Source organism: Falco naumanni, chromosome 4, assembly GCF_017639655.2.
Source record: "Falco naumanni isolate bFalNau1 chromosome 4, bFalNau1.pat, whole genome shotgun sequence".
Taxonomy (NCBI): Eukaryota; Metazoa; Chordata; class Aves; order Falconiformes; family Falconidae; genus Falco; species Falco naumanni.
Window position 1 is genome coordinate 16,508,537 of NC_054057.1, and position 23,473 is coordinate 16,532,009.

General features: G+C 42.1%; 1 protein-coding gene and 1 non-coding gene across 2 annotated transcripts in view; one reads left to right on the top strand and one right to left on the bottom strand.

Moving 5' to 3' along the window:
* Positions 1 to 3,110: 3,110 nt before the first annotated feature.
* TRNAR-ACG lies at positions 3,111 to 3,183 on the bottom strand. Its single transcript has one exon. It is a non-coding gene; the product is annotated as a tRNA-Arg (tRNA).
* Positions 3,184 to 3,536: 353 nt separating this feature from the next.
* SACM1L (SAC1 like phosphatidylinositide phosphatase) overlaps positions 3,537 to 23,473 on the top strand; it is a 31,326-nt gene continuing 11,389 nt past the window's right edge. Inside the window, exons 1-7 of the mRNA XM_040591406.1 lie at positions 3,537 to 3,739; positions 11,427 to 11,524; positions 13,083 to 13,157; positions 15,609 to 15,736; positions 16,749 to 16,898; positions 19,333 to 19,392; positions 20,928 to 20,961. Coding sequence (XP_040447340.1) covers positions 3,678 to 3,739; positions 11,427 to 11,524; positions 13,083 to 13,157; positions 15,609 to 15,736; positions 16,749 to 16,898; positions 19,333 to 19,392; positions 20,928 to 20,961 — 607 coding nt within the window. The 5' untranslated portion in view covers positions 3,537 to 3,677. The remainder of the gene's footprint in view (positions 3,740 to 11,426; positions 11,525 to 13,082; positions 13,158 to 15,608; positions 15,737 to 16,748; positions 16,899 to 19,332; positions 19,393 to 20,927; positions 20,962 to 23,473) is intronic.

The window sequence follows — 23,473 nt, forward strand, 5'->3', positions numbered from 1 at the left end:
AAGTGTAACAAACACCTGTGTGATCAGAGCGATTTAGGGAACTGCCCTGATGCTAAACACAGATCAGCAGTTTCAAACATCCTGGTAAGGAGTGTTTGGTGAGGTCTGTGGCTCTTCAGTTTCCAAGTTTCATTGGGGGGCTTTTAAAATGTTTTCCTAGTCTTTCAGGGTTTAAGTGATTTTTTTCAGTAGATCTTTTTACTACAAAGTGACCAGCTCCTTGGTGTGGAAATGGTGGAGTTCCATCAGCATCAGGTGTGCTGTGGCAGCCTCAAAAGGAGGAGACTGGGCCCCTCAGAGCTGGTGTGGGTCTGGCTGGCTGTTCAACAAAGGGGTTATCTTTGGCTGCCGAGAGAAAAAAGTAAATATCTTCCCATGCTTTTTCCTTGTACTGATTTTTAGCACTGGGAAAATATTTGGCATCCCTGAAATTCAGTATTCAGGTCTGTTCATAAGGACTGCTGTGACCTCTGCCTCTGTCCCCCATGAGTTCACCGCCATGGGGAGAATCACAAGTGTATGCTTCCTAATGAATTTAGTCCCTATTTTGCACTTTCCTGGAAACCTTACCACTTCATTATTTCAGCAACAGCAAAACCAGGTCCTTGCTGGAAGGAAAATTAACACACGCTCTCCATCCTTCCTTTGACCTGATCCTCCGAATTACCTGATTATCAGGCTGCTGCCAGTCGATGCAGCAGAAGCTTTGTACTGTTTTTGCTAAGAAAATCACATGAAGGGCTCCATCAGCATTGGAGTTGAGGAGCGCAGGCAGTCCCACTGAAACCAGTAAGATGCGCATGTACATGAAAATCGATGTGTGTGTGTAGGGCAGTTGGGATCAAGGGCAGAGTTATTTTATTGCAGGTGAGACATACTTGAGGGTAAATCTGTGGCAGTGTAAAAGTTGCCTTGAAATGACCACTGAAGTGGACTGTCAACTTTCTTGCTCAAAAAACAGTGTGGGGGTGCACAGAGAAAGAAGGATGCGACTTTAAAAATACGGTAGCTGTAGGAAAAAGAGAGCAGGTGGTTACAGAGAGCAGGGGAGAAGGCGGCACGGAGAGGAGTTGTTCTAGTTTGTCGTGTTCCTGGACACTTATTAGAGGGGGTTTTGTGGGGAAGTGCAGCTGCATACACTGGTCTGGACTGTGCTTCTCCCATGTCAGCCTTGGCTTCATGCTCCGTGTTCGCTTTTGGGGGGTGGCGTGTGCTGTCATGACTATGCACGTGGACGTACGTGGCATGTGCTGCTGTGAGACACCCGCCCTTCATGCCTCTGTGCCCATACCAAGTGTCTGTAGATGCATTTTGAGCAACTTTCTGTGCATGAGTGTAAGGACAAGTTGACCCAGGCTTCATCACTGGAGAAACATCTCTGGAGTCAGTACTTGTGGGCAGGGAAGGGCTATGGCCAAATACACGTCCCTTTTGCCCCAGATTCTTGAGGCCGAGCGCCTGCGTCGCTGGAAGAAGCTGGGAGGGGGTGCATCTCTCATGGCACTGCATTTGTGCTTTCATTTTTCTTTTCCATCTCTGCGTTCGGCCACTCGCTGGTTGCGGTGGCGCTAGGTGTGCTTACCGGAGCTGGCTGGGCAGACTGCCTGTTGTGAACCCAGAGGGAGCCTGGAGCTGCTCACCCACCCTTTTCTTAAGGAGAAGCAACATTAAGCTTTTCAGAGCAATAAAAATCCTCCCCCTGCTTTCTTCCAGGGCAGCCAGAAGCTCGCATGGCAACATGCATCCGTAGCCCGCTAAGGCAAGATGAGAGACGGGAAGAAACTGTCCCCGTGGGGTGGCCAGGCTGCAGCTCCCACGCTGGCACCGGCCCTGGTCCCCGTGCAGCAGGTCTGCGGTGCACGGCCAGGCGGGGACCTGGGCACACACACGCAGGCTGTGGCTTTGTGTGCAGAGAGCAAATCCAGAGCCTCGCTAACGATACTGAACGGTACTAATTATTTGGTTTCGTGTTTCCTTCAAAGCTCAACTCCGGGAGAGAGTATTTTAGGATTTGTGCTGGTGTAACTAACCTTAGCCACCTGTGAACACAGCCCTCTTTTCTTCTGTGCTGTTAAATATTTATAAAGAACGAAGGCCGGCAACAGGAGCGAAGCCACGGGCCTGTTGTGATTTCAGTGATTAAAGACAGTATCATCAAGCAATGCTCAGCGTGAACTCTTTCCTAAAATTACAGTGATTGTCATCGCCCAGAGTCCACGAGGAGGAAGTTACGCTGTGAATGATTGTTTCCCAAGCTCTGCCTTCCTCCTGGCCCCCCCCCATCAGTGGCTGAGGCTGTGACTGGTCGGGGGAACCTCCTTAGTGGGGTTCACTGGGGATTTTCAGTCCTTCACAAGCAGGCCGTGTTTGCTGCAGCCCCATCGGAGGCTGTCCTGCCCCAGCGTCCCTCTGGGGAGACCTGGTTCCCTTGGTGAGGGACTGGGGAGGGATGTCTATGGGTGGGAGAGGCTCTGGTCCCAGCATGGGGCTCTCCTTTGCAGTGCTGGTGGGGATGGGTTCCTTAGAGGGTTTTGGGGTGCCACCATAGGCTTCATTATCAGTGGCCATGCCACCTTATGTCTGAAGGCAGGATGCTCAGGTACCACTGGCGGAAGAGCACCACGGCAGCATGGAGCTATTGGCTAAAATGAAGTGAATAAATAGCATTGACTGTAATTACAGTGTGGGGTTCCCCCTCTTCGAGGCAAGAAGCTGCCCAAAACTGGGGGATGGTACCCAGGGGGTTGGATCCAGTGGGAAACTGGCCAGGAGGTGCCCCAGGCTGGGTCTATACTGAACCCCCAGAACTGGGCTCCCCGCCCCAGCCAGGGTGCCCAGGTGGGCACCAGCCTCCCCCACAGCAGCCATCTCCGAGGTGGCGATTGCGGGGTCAGGGGGTGCTGGCAAGAGCATGAACCCCTGTAACGCCAGCCAGCCCCTGCACCTGACAGACCCCTACACCGGGGGAATGAAGGTGGCCACGGTGGGTCTGAGCAGGAGCGGGGGCTGCCCAGGAGCGGTGGTGCAGGCAGCACCCTCAGGCTGGAGTCCATGAGGTTAAAAAAAAGAGAGTTAAGGTGGGGCAAGAAAGGAGGAAAAAAATGAGCAGCCGAGCCAGCCAGGAGTCGAACCTAGAATCTTCTGATCCGTAGTCAGACGCGTTATCCATTGCGCCACTGGCCCTGCTCGGGTTATAGTGTTTCCTCACACTCACTTCACCACAGTTCGCGCCTGGGGGCGGGGCCGTCCCCCAGAGGACAGCTAATTCGACACCACCTCCCCGCCGACGCCCCTCCCAGCGGCTCTCCCGGAGCGTGGCTCCCCACCCACCCACGCGCTAGTCAGTCCCCACCGGCTCCGTTCGAACGCCTCCGCCCCTCCCGCTCTCGGCAGCACGTCACCGTTTAGCGGCCTCCTGCTGGCCCGCGCCGCGCCGGGGGCGGGGCTAGAGCGCGGCGGTCCGGCCAATCGCGGGGCTGGAGAGTCAGGCCGGGCCCTCCCCCTTCCTCTATAGGCGGTGCCCCGCCCTGCGGGCTCGCTAACGTGCCCGAGTAGGTTTGTCCTGTGCGGGGTCCCGTCCCTCGCGGCTGGGGGACGCGTCAGTCTGGAAGGGAGGGAGCGGCCGGGCCGGAGGGGGCGAGAGCGACGCGGAGCCGGCGGCGGCCGGAGACGGACGAATGGCGGCAGCAGCAGGAGCGGCGGCAGCGGCGGCGGCGGCGGCCTACGCCAGCCTGAAGCTGTGAGTGACCCGCCGGGGGGGGGGGGGGGGTACGCGGCTCGGTCACCTGCCGCTACCGGTCCCGCCGGAGGGGCGGGGCGGGGCCGGCCGTGGGGAAGCGGGCGCCCGTGCCCTCCCCGCCCGTCCCGCGCTCCCCTCACGGACCCGCGCGCCCCGGGAGCCCCGCGACTGCCCGCCGCCCCGCGCCGCCGTGCCGAGCCTCCCGCCGCTGCCCCGCCTCCTGGGCCGGCGCGGAGGGCTCGGCCCCAGGCAGCGGCTGCGTGCAGCCCCCGCGGCGGGCGGACTTTGGCCGCGGCACGGACCCGATCCCCTTTCGCCCGCCGCCTGGTAGCGCCGCTCCGGGCAGAGGCGCTGCTGGCGGCCACCCGGCCGGCTCCTTTCCGCCCCTGCACACACCGGCGGGCGGGTGCCGGCGGGCCCTACCCGGTGCCCTCCGCGGCGCGGCCGGCGAGCCGCAGTGCCCGGCCCTGTCCCGGGGGCGCCGGCGGAGCAGCGGGCGGGGGCTGCCTGGGGCCCGCCCCGCGGGTGACTCGTAGCAGCTCCAGTGCCGGTGCTGATGTAAAGGTCTGTGTACAGTGGCGCTTGCCAGCAGAAGGCTCCTTAGGCGTACTTGCCCGTCAGTCTGTTGTGGCACAGTTGGTTCTTTCATGTTGATTTGTTTTGGGTTTGGGATTTTTTGGTTTTGTTTTTGGGTGGTGTTTTTTTGATGCCAGCTGATGATTTGAAACGTTTAGGACTCTTCTGCCCAGCACCTGCTGTAACTTTTCAAATAAATTCTTCTAACCTCACGCTGGAATCGTTTTGTTAAAGTTTTTCGGGGGAGAATGTAGCCCTTTGAACTTACGCGTGCCAGATGTTTGCTTGGTGCCTTTTATACAGCCAAAGAAGTTGCGTAACCCAAGCACTGCAAAGTTAAAACTGAAGAGGCGTTTCTGCCATAAGCCCTCGTCCTGGCCGGCTGGGACTCCTGGAAAAATGACTGTGAGCATGAGACTCTCCACGGCTGAAGCCAAGTGAAATGTCCTTGTGTTGTCCTAAAGGCATTCCCAGGCTTCTGACCTCTAAAGATTAGCTTGAAACTTTGTAATTGAGTTACTGATGCCATTTTCAGGCAGCGGTATCTGAAAATGATTTTTAAGCCTGGCTTAACTGTATTTAATGCTCTTCTAAATTTCATTTGACTGTCATCTTTCGGATTCAAAGCAAACAGATATTTCTTACAGATCTGTGTAAACAGATTGACATAACGCTGTTATGTGTTTAAAAATCACTGGGCTTCTTTCCTTATTTTGATTAGGTAGCTGTGTGAGGGTACACAGACACTGGAGATAAAATTGAGTATTACTGAAAAGTAAGGTCATTAGTGATGGCTGAAAGAGTTGCTTATTTGGCAGAAAGCTTTTTTCCTCTTGTCACCTGAACAGTATTTGTCTGTCTTTAAGCTGAATTTGTGATCTTTTTGCCAGCAGAAGAGAAAAGGTAAGTTGTAGGAGTAGCAGTTGTGTGACTTGTAGTACACAGTCATTCCTACTGAGAATTTTTAAGTAAAAGCACTTTTCTGGGTACAGGCTAGTAAAGAATTTTCTCATTTAATCTTAACTAAAAGTAAGCTGTGAATTTTTTGAGAACAAGGCTGTCTCAAATGTGGTTTAACATGAATTATTTTTTTACGAACTTAAACAGTTGTCTCATGTTCTGAAAAACAGGCTTTTTCCCTGTTGTTACACCAAGCTGCGGTGATGCCTGCAGACTTTCTGCCAAGCATTTTAAGATACAGGGCCACAACTTGGGTGATGAGTCAAACTTACTAGGTTGGCAAAGTCAAAGGAGAATGTTCTGAGAAATCCAGGCTAGATTTCAGTTTGGGGGTTTAGTGGTAACAGTGTTTTGGTGGTTTTTTTAACTGACCTCTCATTTTCACTATGAAGAGGTCAGATACTGCAGTTGCACCTTTTCTGGCTAGTCTGGTGGCCCTCTACGAAGCCACACTGATTGTAGCGCTCTGTGGGGTCCCATTCATTACATGCAATCACAGGATCTAGCTCAGAAGGCAAACCTTATGTTTTTCTGTCAAAAGTAGTGACTCAAACCCTTTGTGCCTTGACCAATGTAATCAGACAAGTTCAGGTGATACAGGTAAAAATGCTGGTGTCTAGTGTCTGCTACCATCAGAGCTAGTGGAGTTACACCAGCAGTTATTGGGGAAAGCTATTAACCTGAAAACTGCTACCTATAGCTGTCATCTATGTCACGGTTATACTTATTTAGCTTCCTCTCATAGCCTTATGAATAAATTGTAAAATTCAAACAGCTGCTGTAGGTAGCAAGCTAGTAGATGGTAGTGAAGCTACCACTCCAATTAATGAATAAAAACAGATCGGTAAAGCTGTCTGCAGAACAGAGAATTCTGGCTGTTGTTTAGGCTCAGTTAAAATAACTCTTTTACTTTGTATTTGGATGATGACTTATCTTGCTGATAGCATTCTCAGTATCCTGTGGGTCTCTGATACTGTCTGTTTCAAATTTAACTCCTTTTGCCTACAGTTATGCCTGCATGCTTTGTGAAAGTACTTGTCAGTTATTAGTAGCTATTGCACTTGAACACAGTGCCTTCCACCTGTCTGTATCTGGGGAGGGGATCAAAAGTGCATCTTGTCTTTCTGGGTTTTTTTTGCTTGTTTTCTAGACTGAGTTTTCAGAGACTGGATAATACTTCTGGAAAAAACAGCTACACATCTTTTTTTTTTTTTCCCTACTTAAATTAAGTGGCTGTCGTGGACAAGCTCAGGGATGTTGATTGAGGGCATTTATTTATGCAGTAAATTATTTGTCATCTTAAGTGACACTTAACTGGACATAGCTGTTATGAAGCTATGCCTTTAATATGTGCTTTTTTTGTTGTTGTTTTAAATGGTATTTCCATTAGTGGTTTTTTAATCCTGGGATTATACTCCCTTTCTTCTCCCTGCAACAACTACTGCTCCATGGGAGATGTTCCAATTCCTTGAGCTGTTTCTGCTTGAGGAGTAATATTTATGGTAGATGTATAATTAGCACACCTGTTCACCTAGAAAATCTGGAATCTCTGGAGTGTTGAAACCATCAGCGTGTTAGCACTGTTACTTAACATGCTGTTGGGACTCTGCATATACTAAAGCCTTCCCTGTATCTTGCTGCAGACCACTTCGGTATCTTGAGTACAGCAAACGCATTGCTGTGCGGTACAGGGTGTGCTTTTTGGCTTGCTTTATTACAGTATTTAGAGGCTGACATCAAAGATTTTCCTGCATTAGAGCAATGTTAAGTATTTATGGTGAAATAATCAATTACTGAAGTAAGGGTTTGGCGATTGAGGCCTGGAAGGTTTAAATGATATTGAGTGAAGTACTATCTTTAGTTGCCATTAGAGCACGATGGGTCCTCTTTCATGCTGTATCTGAACACAGGAATATTCTTGCAAGATCAACCGAACTAAAATGTGGGCTGTAACTCTGCATCATCTTTGTGATATACAACAGTGCTTTATATAGTCTAAGTAATGAAGTGAAATTTCACAACAAATATACAAATGAAAAAAAGCCTGATTTGCACTTGGTGTAAGTGGGCAGAGGTTGATTTTTGCTTTTACATTTCTGTTGTGTTGGGAATCAACACTTTTCTCAACTTTGAATTGTAGAAATGAAATCTAGTGAGTGAGTTGCTTTATCTCTTGGCAGCAATCCACACAGTTTCAGTAGGAGAAGATTTCAAAATGACATCCAAGTCACCTTCAGTAATATTTGAAACATGAATTTGGTGGTTGCAGTTCAATACCTTTCCTTTTCTTGAGTAGTATCGATGCCAAATATTTCCATTTATCACTCCCTTTGTTCTTTAGCAATACTGAGAAATAGCCCGTGATGATGGTAGTCATGATTTTTTTTTTGTATTAGAAAAGTAAGAAGAACCCAAATTTTGTGAAGGTTTTATGTGCTGTTAAGCTGTAAGGGAAGCAAGATATTGCTGTTAAAGTTCTTGATGTTTTGGATGGCTATAGACAGCAGTGACAACATAGCCAAGGAGAAGGTAGGCTATGCTATCAAACATGAAGGTTATACAAAAGCAGAACATGGCCTGTTGAATGGAAACCAGTTCCAAAAATAACTACAGACTTTATGGGCATCTTGAAAATACAGATTTCTTTATTATATTTCATGTAATACTAGCACTTGGACTTTCATCTGTTCCTTAGTTCATTAAAAGAATAGAATGAATCTGTCTACAGATTCCTACTCATTGTGAATGATCCTTTGTTCAGCATTTAATATCTCCTAAGATCATTAAAATAAGCATGTGTTATCTTTCCAACCTTGTCATAGACTTACAGACTTGATGCTGAGTAGAGTCTGTGGAAAAACACCGTTCTTGCAAGCAGTGTTCATAAGCTTCCTACCTGAAAGAGAAGTGAGAGGCAATCTTAGTTGTAGCAGTCTTATGGTTTAAAAGCTCATCTAAATGAGAATGAGACTACTAGCCTAGTTCTGGTAATTGTTAAGATTGTAAATGAACACTTGAGCTGAAACCTTTTTGAGTCTTGTCCTCTCCTTCAACCATATTAACTATAGAAAACTTTCAGCTATTTACACAAATGAAGCAAGGATGAAGTGATTCATCTTCCTGTTAAAAACTTTGAAGAGCACTAATTCTCCCACTTCTGAAGCAAGGATTTAACATTTTGCAGGGCATTAGGCTTTTCAGTTGGTGTTGTGCAGTTGTGTTTTAGGCAGTTTTTAATGGTGATCCCAAGAGAGAAGTATTTAAGTTCTCTCAACTTCATAGGCTAGCAGCTTGATGTCCTCCTGTCCCGCCTAAAAAATGACCAAAACAAAACCACCCAAAGCTTTGAAACAGTCAACAATGAGACTGTTCTAGTGTGCTGCAAGCTGCTGAAGCCTAGAGCTGATTTGGTTCATTGAACTGAAAACAGGCATAAGTTGTCTTGTGTTCTCCATGACGCTTTTGTGACCAAATCTGGTCTTGTAGAAGACCATGGGAAGGAGGATTTTGATTGCAAAGTTTTCTTTTTTTTTTGGTGTTTGTTGAAGGCAAAATGTAGTTTAAGCAAAGTTAGAAATGTGCAAGCATTGTGTAAGAAGAGATCAAGGTGATGAAAAAAAATGTTTTAAAAGGCAGTGGTAGGTGACAGAAGGCAAAATATGGGTGAGGATTTGAAAGAGAGATGCTGGGGGCTGGTCTAGTGATGCAGGGCATATGACACATACTGAGAGACCAGGCATAATTTGCACCTTAATTCTCTCATTTATCTTAAGTTGTGGATGGTGAGAGTAAAAGACTTCATGTTCTTCAAGGAGAAATTATTATTCGAGTGTAGTAAATATAAAACTTCTTTATATGATGACTATTCTACACCTGTAAACTTTCTCAGTTGTCTGAGAACAGGCTGTAACTAAACACAGGTGAATGAGTGCTGGCACTATGATACTGTCATGGCTGTGTTTTGTAATGAAAAAGGCAGCTTTTAAAAATACTGATCATGGATGGAAATACTCAGTTGTGCTCTGTACTGTCAGTGTAAGTGTCTTGCCTAGGCTGTGGTTTTTGTACAGAGTATTTAAAAAACGAAACTATCGTTCTCACAACTTTAGGTGCTATTTTACATCCTGCTGTGTTTAAAGGATTTTTTCAAATTATTTTGCTTAAGAGTGTCAGATGAGTAAGAGTACGTAAGCATCTGTTAAAGGCATAACGGGTCCAATATTAAACTTTGCAGCATCTTTTCCTCAGTTTTTTTAGCTGGAGTCTTGTGTGTCAACTGATGTCCCAGAAAAAGGTGACTGTTCAACTAAACTGATAGAAGTAGCTGCAGCTTTCTACTGTGGGGAAGAAAGCCTGCTACTGTCTCCTGCCAAGTAGCAGTAAGTTCCTGACTGCAGCTTAGATAGCATATCCTGATTTCTTTTTGAGTTCTTTAACAAATTGAGGGCTTCTAAGTATCCTTAAACTTGTCTTGCCCATTTTAGCTGTGTAAGCTTGTTTGCTTTTCACTGTAAAAATGGCTCCTATTATTGTCATGAAACCCCCTTAAAGAGCCAGGGGTGCACATGTGCATGTCATCAAAACTAAAAGCAATGAAAGCAGCGGTTTTAAGGTTTCAGTGTTTAACAAACAGCACATTTGTGTTTCTTAGTCGGATGTTTTTAGTTTCAAAGATAATGCATTTCATACATGTACGTGAAAATTTTAAGGAGGCTGTTCTACAAAGGGAACACTGTTGATACATTTACCATTTTAGGGCCCATAGACTTAATTTTCCTTTAAAGAAGTTAAATGACCTGATGAGCACTTAAGGATAGATTTCAGTTTGTTGTGTTACGGTGTTTGGGGTTTAGTTCAGTTAAGCATTTGGTGGTCTCTGGCTTTCCTCTAATTGCCCAGAGAGGTTGTAGAACCCTCATCCTTGGGGAGAGTCAGAACACATCCTAAGAAACAGGGTTTAACTTTGAAGTTGGATAAACTTTGAAGCTGGTCCTGCTTTTGGTGGGTGGAAGGGGGCGTTACACGTGTTAAGTGGTCCTCTAGACCTCTTTTAACACGGGCTTTTCTGATCTAAATTGGGATTCTAATTCAGCTTTCTGAAGGATTAAAAATGCACAAAAGATGTGAAGAAATGCAAGTTCTATTTAGGGAGACAGAGCCTAAAAATATCTATCTGGTAGAATAAGTTCCCAGAACAAGATATTTAAAACTCTGATCTCTGCTCTTGTCAAGCCTTAAAGAAAGAAAAAATAATTATGAGAGTTAAGAATGCTAGTTCAAGAGCGTTTGGGTTTGTTTGTTTAGCATCTCCTATGCACAGCTACGAGTCCTTTCTGCATAACTCTTGAATTGTTGCACAGTATAACATGTCTGGCTCATTGCAAGTACCTCAACTGGTGTATTTTTAAAGAATATTTCTGAAAACTATGTTTAATTTTATGGCTAGCATTGTACTACATACAGTTTTTCTGTCGGGAAGGATAGCTATGAAGTCTGAACAGGATGTCAGTGTATGGCTTGTCTGATGTGTTCAGTGGGGAGGGTACATGTTACCGACCCCATGTGTGTCACACAGCCCTGGCTAACTAAGCTGTGACATGGCAATGCTGAGACACCTGCTTCAATAAACTAGTGCTACTTTAACTTTTCCAATTTTCTGTGTTGTTTCCAGTGGATGCTTACAATACTAATGTGTAGTAGATGGTTTTTATCACCTAGGATGTGATTTTTCTGCTTGCTAGACTTGTGTAAGGGATGTAGTACTTGAGGTTGCTATATTAGAAAGTGTTTGATTAAACTCGTGATTTTGAAGTTTGGTTTTGGCTTATCAGACTTCTAAGTCTATAGTTCAAGTTTACATGAATTAGTGGACCACTATGTACACAAACTCACTTACATGTCTTTTAATTCTTGGTTATTACTGGAATTTAGATTACTAAACAAGCCATAGATTTTGCAAAAACTGATTAGCTTGGCTTATTTTTTTCCCCACCGTCAACATCAGTGGCTGTTGGGAAGCAATTCAGTGAGAATTGTTTTTTGCAGCTGAAATAAGGCTTAATTTTTTTATCTTCTTCAGATTGTGAAGAATAAACAAACCCGAAGTAAGTGTTGCTAAACAAATTCCTTTTTTCTATCTGTTATCTTAAAGGCATATAACACCAGAGAAGTTCTATGTGGAAGCTTGTGATGATGGAGCAGATGATGTGCTTGCAATTGATAGAGTCTCCACGGAAGTTACTCTTACAGGTATTCTCCTCAGCAATATTTCTCAATATAGGCATCTTTGTTCTTTTTGTCTGTCTTGCTTAGGCACTCGGAGAAGAACTTCAGAACCTTAAGTTGGTGTGGGGATAATTGTTTTATCTTTACTTTTTTAAAACTGTGCTGGGTATTCTGTCCTGCAGAGAACTTCGTTTGAAATGCCTTTTTGCTGTGGGACTGATGCAGTGGGTGACCAGGGTGATGGTGCTTGCCTCTATTTTTTTTTTGGTAAGACTGCCCAGCACAACAGTAAGAACTGACTCGTCTAAGCTAGCTGGGCTTGGAAGATCAAACATGGGAAGGGTTGAACACTGGGCTTCTGCAGCTTTTGCTGAATTTTTCCAGTGGTGTCTTTTGTGAAAACTCAGGTTTTAGCCTTAAATAAAGCCTGTAGAAACAAAACCAGTAAAAAGCCCTCACTTTAAATTTGGTTCTGTGTTGCAAATCTGGATTCAAATGTCAGTGCAAGTAGTCTTAAGCATTCTGACGTTGAGGTCTTCAAAACTTTAGGTTTTTTTGAGAGTGTGAAACTAATGCATAAAAACAATCAAAGAACTTGTATTAAATGACAACATGAGATGAAGGCAGTGGGTGACTTCCCTTCTGATGCTTCAGGAGTTTGTACCTCAGTATTACTAATCTCTAAACAGACAGAAATGCTACAGTAATATTAATGTAAAAGCAGTCATTCTTTCTTTTATTTGGCCTCTTATATACTTCATGCAGAGCAGTGTGCTCTTCCCACTGATACTTTTGGTGTGGTAGTATAATATTTCAATTTCTCCTTCAAAACTGTAAAGATAGCTATCCCAAATCTTATTAGTCTACGTCTGTTCTCATTGCTGGTGTTCTATCAGAGGAACCTGCGAGGTGCTTAAAGCAAAGGAAAGTTCAAGCACTGTATTCCTCTGTTCTGTAGTCTCTGGGAAAATGCCAAACTCTGGTGTGGGTGTGTGTTTTTTAAACTTCTCTAGTATTCCTTCTGTTATCCTCAAAATGTGGATAATGAAAGTTTAACGTGCTAGGACTTCTAAATGATATCTGGATACCTTTTGGATCTCTTAGTATGTTGTTTGGAATACTGTATCCCTTGCCACATGAATGCTGTTGTTGGTAGTTTTGCAGAGATAGATAAAAAAGTGAACTAGGTCTTCTGAAATGGCAATAGACTGAGGCTCAGAAGAAGCAGTCAGAAGTGGGAGGCACAAGCATTTACAGTTTGTCCTTGATGTCTTCAAAATAAAAAGGTTCTGGAAGCTGACAGGACAATATATTGAGGAGTCTACTTGCTATACTATCGTGTGAATGAGGTTGAATTTATTAAATTGAATGGCCACTTTGACTAAACATGAGAAATGCTTCCACATCTTCCCCTCTGTCCCCCCATCAGGCTTTGAAATTCTGATGCATTGCTTCTTGTACTTCAGACTCTAGCAAAACTTGAGGTTTGACCAAGAAGCTTTGGCAAACCTAGTTTGATCATTTTTTAGATAGTCCTGAAAGATGCAGTCAGAAATTCTGAATTTTTTCTTCTGCTTTTCAGTTAAGAAAGATGTTCCTCCTTCAGCTGTTACGAGGCCTATATATGGTATTTTGGGAACAATCCGATTGGTGGCAGGTAAGGAAAAGAGATCTGTACTCCTTGAAAATACTTAGGCAAAATACATTGCTAAATAAGCTTTAATGTCAAAAGTAGTATTTGCAAGTGTTTGAGGATACACTTTCGTCAGTATGATGGGCTTTCGTTCTGGCTGCTAGAGGGTGGTGTAGCTGCTCTAAAGGTACAGTTAACTGGCAGCTTGTTGAGTTTTAAGGAATGCGTTTTAAATGCATGCAAAGAACTTCATCTACTTACCCTTCATAACTATTTTGATCTTAGTTGCAGGACTTGATGCAGCAGTCAAATATTGGGTCATAAAGTTTGACTTAAAATCAGTAATCTTGGCACACAAATAACTTGGAGTGACTCAGGGTGATAGACTAGTAGATGCAGATGTGCAAGTAATGGTTGTGCGCCAACTATCCTACAAATATAAAGAAAATTCAACATTAAAAGAAAAAGGACAGACTGGAACAAGTCTGTATTTTAGGGAGTTGTAGGATAAGGTAAGGATAAGCTGTCTGCTTTCTCTGTCTCAGTGGCATTCAGATCTAAACAGTTACTGCCACATATAAACCTGATGTGTAAAGTCTGAGCTTCCAAGAAAGTAACTTGCTATTCAAAAGATCTCTTGTGTAGACTTTATTATTTGAGGCTAAAGTAGTCTGAAAAATGGTGTAATAAGAACCATGTATACTGAGTAAGTTTCCATATGCAGAAAGGATTTAGGTTCACTCACTGCAATATTCTCAACAGAAGCGAAGTATTATTGTGTTAAAAGTAGTAACTTGTGGCAGGATCTGCTGAACTTCATATGCACATATTCTAAAGAAGTGTGGATCTTGCAGAGTAAGAGCAGTGTAATGGAGACCTGTGTCTTAGGGCTTGTCAAGTACCCGACAGTTTTAAAACTGAACTGCCCCAAAGGGAAATTTTCACAACTTACAGGCTTGATAATGACTTTCATTCATCTGACTATTATATAATATGGACAATATATTCTTTTACTAGGTTGGATTTTTTCTTTCCACTTCTGCCAAGCTTTGCAGTGTGTGTTAGTATACAACTGTCAAACTAAAGAAGATACAGTTAAAGTAAATATTTAGCTAAGTGGTGTTAGGCAGTTCAGTTAACAAATAAATGTAAAATTGGTTGCCTATCTAGCAGTGCAGTATCTTTAACAAGCATAAATATTCTTTGCCTATTACAGTAATAAGGGGGGAAAAATTGCTGAAGTAACACCTGAAGCTCTAAAATATCAAACAGAAGGTTGGATACCCAGATAGGAAAAGACAACATTGAAAATTCCCGTCAGATTAAATGTATCTATTCGTGCAGCATCTTTGTAGCATAGTTGTGGATGTAATGTGCTGTTCTCGTAAGGTATCTGGGTTCTGCTGACATACCAGCCAAAAGCAATACTTAAACTTAAAAATGCTCTAGCATGTTTGCATCTCAAGTGGTTGAATATTCCATCTAAATGTGTAACACTAGAGCTGTGGATGTCAAAGTGGGGGTGGTACCTGTTCTTTGACTAATTATATGGAATAGATACCTGATATAATTCACTTGTCCATAAAACTTGGTGTATAGCTAGATACAGTAGTAAATACAAATAATGGGTAAACTTACCACATACAATGTGAACTGTTTCTGCTTTGGCATTGATATTTTGAATGCTTTAGTACAAAAATGTACTAGACTTCTGGCTCTGTGCTTCTGTATGGCCTGCTTGTTGATTTGCTTTATTGGAATTGTAAGCAAGCATTTAACGGTTATAAGATGTAGATGCTGAGACGTTTTTATCCATCAACATACAATTTAATTAACAAACTTTTTACTTAAAAAAAAAAAGGCACCAGAGTAAGGTAGCCTTAGAAATAAGGCTATGTTGTGTTTACCAAAAGTGTAAAAATTGCTTTAAGTGAACTGTCATGACCATGGGTTTGTTTGCTTTGTTACTTATGCATCCAGGAAAAGGGCAAGCTTCCTGTCTTAAATTATTAAAAGAACCCCTTTTCTCCTTGCTCCATTTTGAACCTATTAGGATAAATATTTTTTTCAGGATATGATGAATCAGCTTTTTGGATTCTGAGTCATGCTTCCTTTTGTGTATTTCAGACTAGCTTTCCAAACCACATTCAAGACCATTGGCCACTTTCTGCATTTGCAAGCCTAGAGACTTTCAGACTGTCTCAGGTCTAAAGTGTAGCTGATACTTCTTGTCCATTTAAAAAAAAAATTCTTAAACTTAATGAATAGCTCAAGATCTGTGAGCATAGAGAAATGGGTAGCTTAGGAAGTGTTTGTTCCATACGCTTGCTGTTAAGAACATAGAATATAAAATCCTAGGTGTAAGTTGAAGAAACCTCACTCTTACTACTGGTTTCAGTTTTCTGGTATGGCTGTAGGCTGCTTTTCTTAATATAGCGCATCTATTTTTTTAACTTTGCTCTTTCTGGTTTGCAGGCACGTATCTTATTGTAATAACAAAAAAGAAAAAAGTAGGTGAGATTTTCAGTCATGCAATCTGGAAAGCAACAGACTTTGACATCCTCTCGTACAAGAAGACCATGCTACACTTAACTGATATTCAGGTAGGTGGATTGATTAGAGGAGTGTGGGGGAACGTTACCTTACGTTAATGTCCATTACCACAGGACCTAATTTGATGAGACTATGAACATTTTTTTAAGAAGCTCTTTGAACTATACTTTTTCCCTCAGATTTGTTCAGGCGTCAAATATTGTTGCAGTATTTGAGTATAGGTGTATATAAAGTTATGTCATTCAAGATAACAAACTCACTTTGTGTGACTTAGAATATCATCCCCAGAGTTTGATCTGCATATTGTGCATTTTCCCCCCTCTTGAGACGGCACACTCTTCTTCATGCTCTTCCTGTTAAGTCTTTCTCACAGCTCTGCTATTCCGATAGTCCCTACAGTAAGATGCCTTGCTGTTATCTAATTATCTCTTGCCTAATTTGTAGAATTGTTCAATTACATAATTGATATAAAGGAAGAATTGATATTTTTTTTGAGGGAGGGAGAGGATGAAGATTGTTTAAAACAGATGTGCTGTGGATTGATAGAGTAGATAAGGGTGGATAACCAACCAACAGAGCTGAAAGGAAATCTGATGCTCTTTCAGGAAAGGAATGAGCATAGTCTTGAACCAGAACAAGGTTATTGGCATAATCTTGACAGTAAGTTATATCCTTCCTTTTGTATTGCCATCTTGTTTTGGTATATTTGACCAAATGGTTTGTAGGATAACTAATGGCTTGCTTTTTGTTTGGAAGTAGCTAGTATTAGTTTAATACCAGTAGCTGGAACATATACCTCACAGGAATACAGTTTTCTACTCTCCCTTCTACTGTTCTTGCAGAATCTGGCTGCAGTGTGCTAGCTAGCTCTAAGTTATCAGTGAACTGATATCAAAATTGTAATCTCATAGTTTCCTTCTTGTACAGTAATATCTGGGTGATGTCAGGTGTTGCTAGAGCACTAGCAAAGCTAATCTCATCACTTCTAAAAGTAGCAGTAGTTTGAGATATTCAATGGCAATAAATGAGAGCTCTTCTGTCCTCTTTTTCTCATCCCCACAGTTGCAGGACAATAAAGTGTTTTTATCAATGCTTAATCATGTCTTGAGTGTGGATGGATTTTACTTCTCAACAACATATGACCTAACACATACTCTGCAACGGTTAGCGAACACGAGCCCAGAGTTCCAGGAAATGAGCCTCCTAGAGAGGGTAAGGATTTAATTTTGCTTAGTATTTGTCTCGGACATTGTCGATCAGTTCTACATGGCTTAAGTTTAGCTTATGCAGCTGATATTTAGATGTCAAAACAAACTATCACAAACGAAAGGAAACTATGTAAATCTTAGAATGATGTAATGGGACTACAAATTTCAGCAGCACCTGAGCTTAAACCTTTTTTAACAATGTTTTAGTATGTTAAATGGTAGTAGACACTTAAAGCATTTATGGTCCTCTGTTAAAACTAAAAATGGCTTTACTATTTTAATCACTAGACTAGTGAGACAGATTTATATGTTGCTTAAATGCAAGTCCTTATAACTGAACTAGCAAAAAATAGCCCAATGTTGCTGAACTGTGTAACTAGACTTATTTCTGATTTTAATTGAGTTGTACTGTGACAGTTGTCTGGAATAAGCAGCTGATAGCAAGAGGAAATACAAGTAACTAGGCAAGTGTGCGAAGTATACAGAGTCAAGTTACAATTTGAGTTTGCGTCATAGGGTACTTAGAAGAAGGGTGGAAATGCTGTTTTGTAAAGCTTCAGCACATGAGTTTGTTCAGTGCTGCAGTATTTTATCAAAACTGTTAGGGGTTGTGGTTGAGCTTACTAGTCCACCCTTTAAGTCTTATAGCTTGTGAGCAACATGAAGTTCTAGAAATCTGCTCTAGTGTGATGTTAGACTTCTGGATCAGGCAGTTAGAAGTACTTCTTGAACTCTGCTTTAAATGGATTTTAAGAATTCAAAATAAATGAAAGTTTGTCTCTGATTTTAATATTGAGCACTTCTAATTGCAACAAGAGGAAACTAAGCAGAAAAAAACTAAGAAAGCAGGTCACTTCTCTGACCTAGAATAAAGGGGTGGACACACCCAAAGTGGAATAAATGGTGTGCAACTTGGTATTCTGTTCCAGGATAACGTGGAACAGAAACTGTGGGGTTTATGGCTGTTTCCCTTGGGATGTTGTATTCTGTCTAAACTGTGCTTATTACTTATGTTTGAAGCATGAATTCAACATACTGCTTTTGTCTTAAACGCAATTTGAGCTTGAAATTATCTTGTTTCCAGAGTTCCAGAATCTTTAATTTGGTAACTTATTACACGGCAGCATAAACGAGGTCTAAATTGTCTAGGCACCGAAATACTGAAACATTGGAAGTCAATGGTGGTGGTACTTTTGCCAAGAAGGTGGCAGTGGAATCATGAGAAGCTGTCTCTTAGTTACAGTAACTATCTAAGCTGGAGAAGCAGCACACAAATATATATATAAATTAAAATCAGTTTATAGTTGGGGACTATTTTGCATTATCAAATGCTGCTCGGCAGTACTCTTACCAGGAAGAGCAGTGCCTGACACAAAAGGATTGGTTTGCCTTTACAATTTTGGCACTTCAGATTGTTTGGAAGGCAAAGTACAGTAAAAAGGCATCAGTTTCAAGGAAGTTCAGATGTGAGATGGTTAAAACAATTTTAATGTCATTTCAGTCATGTGGCTGCAGTATAATGGGTTAACAAAAGGATGGCACCAATTTTGGGTGTCTCCACCTTTGCAAGAGAAGCCTGGCCTGTGGTTGATGTGTGGGTGTCTTGGTTCAGTACTTGTGGGTTTGCGTTTTCTTTTTTAAACAGTGCTGGTAGAAAGAAACAGCCCCAATGCAGGGGGGCACCAAAGCATCATATTGTGTTCTTTCACTAGTCCAAGGTCCTGCAAGTAGGATTTGAACAGTTTCTGGTGGATAGTTGTGTTTATTGTTTCCTGATAGACAAAGAACTGTTCCAACGCCAAGCTTGAATTAACCCTTATACTCAGCGATGTATTGTCTGCTTGCTGCCTCATAAAGCTGAAATTTATGCCACTTCCCCAGAGTCTGCACTAACATTCTGCAGCAAATGGCACTTCTGTAACTAATCTGGTAGCTTTCTGGAACGTGCTCAGCAACCTGCTCAAGACACTTTTGAGGTGAATTAAGAATAGGAAATACACAAAGCTGAAGAGGATCATTTATGTAGTGGAATATAAATAAACTACAAATATTGTTTAACTTTCAGTTCTCAGAATTGTTGATTGTTGCATACAGGACTCTTTGCATTTTTACATTCTGCCCATTAGGATTATTACCTTACTGCTGTTCTTAATTCTGGATAATTTCTTCAAGGCCTGATTACTTAGGGCAAAGACCAGAATGCTCTTCTGATACTGCAGCTTAGTTGTTGGTGGTGTCGCATGTCTGAAGAGTCAGGCAGCACCCTTAGAGCTTTGAGACAACTGTTCTTTTTTTAACTTATTTTATTTAGATGTTGAGGATATGAAGGGTACTGATGAAAGAAGGGTGTCCCATCTGGATACTACAGTATTACCTTTATGCTGAACTAAACAGAACTGATGGTCTCTAAAAGCATGTTGGCTTTTTGCTTGCTACAGGCAGACCCACGGTTTGTGTGGAACGGACATCTTCTTAGAGAATTTGCTGCTCAACCAGAGGTAAACACTTTGTAATGATTATATTGGTAGAAGACTAATATACTTTTACTAAAGTATACAAGTTTCCTGTAATTCTGTCTCTTACACTAGATTCTGGCTGTCTGAAGTAATGTGGCTATGCATCTTCTAGTTTAGCACAGTGACAGTCTTCTGCTTTCAAACTTCATGTCGGCATCCTTGGTAGTACATATAGTAAAGCTGACTTTTGGAAATGTCTACATTTGAAGATACTGTACTGAGATCATACTTAATAAACCAAAGGGAAAGCTTGACTGCACAGCATATGCTTCTCAAGCTTTTGAAGTTTAGCTACTTATTTATCTTTAGGTATAGTCAAGGTTCACTCTTCACTTTTTTGGCTAGCATCTTGCTCTGAATGTAGTTTAAATTCCATTTGCTTAGTGAATAGCTCATAAAGCTGATAATTGAGTAAGACTAACCATTTAGATTATTTCAGTTTATTTCAAATGAGGACTAGCACAGTGTAACCATTGAATTCACTGAGTCCAGCAAATACAAGTGCATGGCTGTGAGCTATAGCTGTAGTACCTCAATGACCAGGCTGATCAAAGCTCCTTCCTAGTAGAGACTTCAGCTGTGTGTTAAACTTCTAAAACTCTCTGCACTACAGCAACCTTTTATCTCTAACAGTACTTCTTATTTATTGAAGCAAATGGCGCACTGCTTCTATTTCTGTCTTGGTCACCTGTGGAGATGTGCTCTTACATTACAGCACTGTTCTAAAAGGCTGGATTGTGCAGTGCTTCTGGAATGTGAAGATAGGAATTGGTAAAGGGCTGTTGTGCATATTCCAGAGGCATATGACTGGGTATGTGGTTTGGATAGTGCTATGCAAGCAAAGCTTGGGCTATGAGAGAGTAGCAGTGTTGGGAACAGCAAAGAAAGCAAAGTGAGGCTGTTCAATGAAAACAGAAAAAGGGAGATAAATGATATGGGGGGGAAGCATGACCTAATGCTGACTAGAAGTGGCTTGCTATAGTAATAGTTTTAGGTAAAAGTTCTTAGGACTTCTAGTTCTGGAGAACTTTAAACATTCTTGAAAGACCAAGTTTTTCAGGAGTGGCAGGGTGGGAGAAACCCTGGAACAAGTGTTTTGAGTATTGGCATAAAAGTACTCCCTACTGAAGCCCTGTGTTAATTACTGCCTCTGCTTACATCCTGCTGTGGACGTACAGCAAATAAAATATCAAAAGGTTTTCAGTGTGTACTGCTTTATACCTGGCATGTTTGTGGAAGAGTAAATGCCATGTACAGGAGGACAAAGCAGCTTGTTTTTTTGTCAAGGCCATTTAATTGGGATTAGACTTCAACTTTTTCCCTGCTAATAAGGATTATGTATGGTGCTGTTTTCCTTGAACTTTTTTCTCAAAGAAATACTACACCCTAAACAAAGTAAAAAAGGAATAACTATCAAAAAAACCAAACCCACCACCTAGACAAGGCATAGTCACTCACTTATCCTTTTTGGTTGCTAGTGTTTAATATTTTTAACATGTATTATGTGTGTGTTTCAGATCCATAGGTTTGCTACGCCAGTGATGCACGGATGTATCCTTTTATTGTAAATATTTATTTTATTGTTGTAAAGCTCTGTGCTGAGTGTGGTAGTCTAGCAGCAAAATGGTTGCCAGTGAGGCTGCTCTAGTGGCCATGTTGGCAACTGTAACAGAACAGTCAGAATTAAGTTGTAGCTCAGATAGGAGCATCACATTGTTTGATAGCCCACTCATGTTAACTCAAATACTCTGCTTTTAAGGCTTAACGTATTTAATTTTAGAGGCATGATTTGCACAACTGTCTTTCAATGGGATTGAAGGTTAAGATGAATGTGGCGAGTACTTACATCAGCCTTAGTAGTACTTTTTATTTTGCTGTAAGTATACCTTCACTTAGCACTTGCTTTGGATATAAAATAAGGGAGAACAGTTTTGACTTGGAGTGCTTTTGGATGTTCCTCTTGATGGTAAAAGGATAAGGAGTTCTGCCGAAGGCTGCTGGAATGCTGCTCTTAGCCAGCTGCTCTTCCTGCACCAACGCTTTGGGTAATAGCCTTTTCAGCAAAGCAATCATGAGTTTATTTTTGAGAGAGGCCGTATGCTGTGAGTAAGCCTAATGCTTTCTGGAGGCTGTGTTGTTCATGCAGTGTGTGATTGAGGTGCTCCTGGACTGGCAGCATGAAAAGGAATAGCAAAACTGGACTGCCCGTCCTCCTTCGTTCCTCCATTGCGCACACCCCTCAGGTGTATGCAGGGAACGGCTTCCAGCCTGGGTCTGTTCCAGTAGGACTGTAAGCAGCTGGCAGATCTTCAGTCCTTCTTTCCTGTGACTTCATTTAATGGAAAATGTAGTGGGAGTAAGTGGAGAAGCAAGGAAAGATAGCAAATAGGAACTGTCAAAACAACCGAATCTTTGTCCTGCAGGTCCTGGGTGGAAGAGTCTGGGTGGACCGCAGTTAGCAGACTGCAACTAACACCTTCCTCTGTCCTATTTTCACTATATAAATAATTAGCATGAGTAATACCTGTTCTGTTGTAGTTCTAATACAAACCAAACACCTTAGAGAACCCAAGAATTCAAAGAAACTGGATTTTTAGTGACGAAAATGCTAGGAAGAGCCCTAAGCAGACCTGTTACAGTGCCACTAGCAGTTATTTAAATGAAATAAGATTCTTCCCCCCCTATACCCCCTGCCCCATATAACCTAAATACATTTTGCTCGACAGTCTGTACTGGGGTTCAGGTCTTGCAGCGATGAGAAATAATGGGCATACTTAGGCTATAGGTGATAAAAGTCTTGGTTACCCAAACTGTTTAATATTTCCCTTGCTGATTAAAAAAAAAAAATCCCCCTTCTAAGGAAGAGTTCTTTTTTTGTGTGGAAGTAGCCAATAGCAAGTTGTCATTTAAGTTGGACAGATTGCAGACAGAAAATGGGCTGACTATTTCTAAGCAGCTAAGTTTAGAGGAAACCTTTTTTGCAGGAAACTGTTGGCTGTACAAGTGTTGAATCAAAGGGTATAGGATCTGGCAGTGCTTTTCCACGAAAGCAGAGGAATAGGTCTTTTTTGCAGTCTTAATTCTTGAACTGTGAGAATGTTCTGGATTATGTAGGGCCAGTTTGTATTATATTTTTCAAATTCTTTACAGAGTATTAGTGTGAACGCACACAAATCAAGATGTTCAGTGTATGCAGCCAGTGTGCTCTTTGATGTAGCTTAGGTGCTTGTGTGACACAGCTGCTTTGTCCTAATTAATCATAAATGCAGAATGTCAATTTTACTGTAAAGTGTGCTATTTTAAAAGAGAAAATAAATTGTTTACTTTACCAGCCTTAAGACAAAGTATCTAGATTCCTCAAAGAATAGAAAACTGCAGTATGTTAATACTGCAGCTTGCAGAAAACAACCACTTTGATCTTTTGCTTGCTTTGGAGTTGTGGGTTTCAGTTTTTAGGGGCAAAGGATGAAAGCTTGTGAATTTACCTGGAGAAATTACTCACAATGAATGCTGTTTTTTATTAGACTTGATAGTTTACCGTAGTCCAAATAAAGGCAATTATAAGTAGCACAGAACAAGACTCTAAAATGGAAATAGTTATTAATGGCTGCTGTTTGTTGATTAGTCCCGGATTATGGTGTATCTGCCGCACTTGGGCTGTCTAGGCTGAGCAGGAAACCATTCTTGTGTAAGAAGCTTGCCCTGGAGATGGTACATGTATATTTTTCTTGGCATTGATTTGAAAGCCAGCCTACTGCTAGTTCTAGCATCTGTAAATGTGATGCGTGTTGCACTTACAGGTGCAAGGTATAACAGCCCAAGGTATTGATTCTTCTAAAAGCCTAGGAAACATTTTTGAAGTGTGGGGGTTTGGTTTTTTTGTTAAAAGCAATAGGCGTAATAAAATGTTAAGATAGCTTAATTATGGATAAGATGGGTGAAGCACTGAACAGAAGTTCAGAAGTCAGTCCACTTAATGATATACATAGGATCATAAAACAGATTAATCTTTGGAATCCAGTTTTCTCAAAATTAAAGCAGTTTTAATGTGTAGTAATCAGTG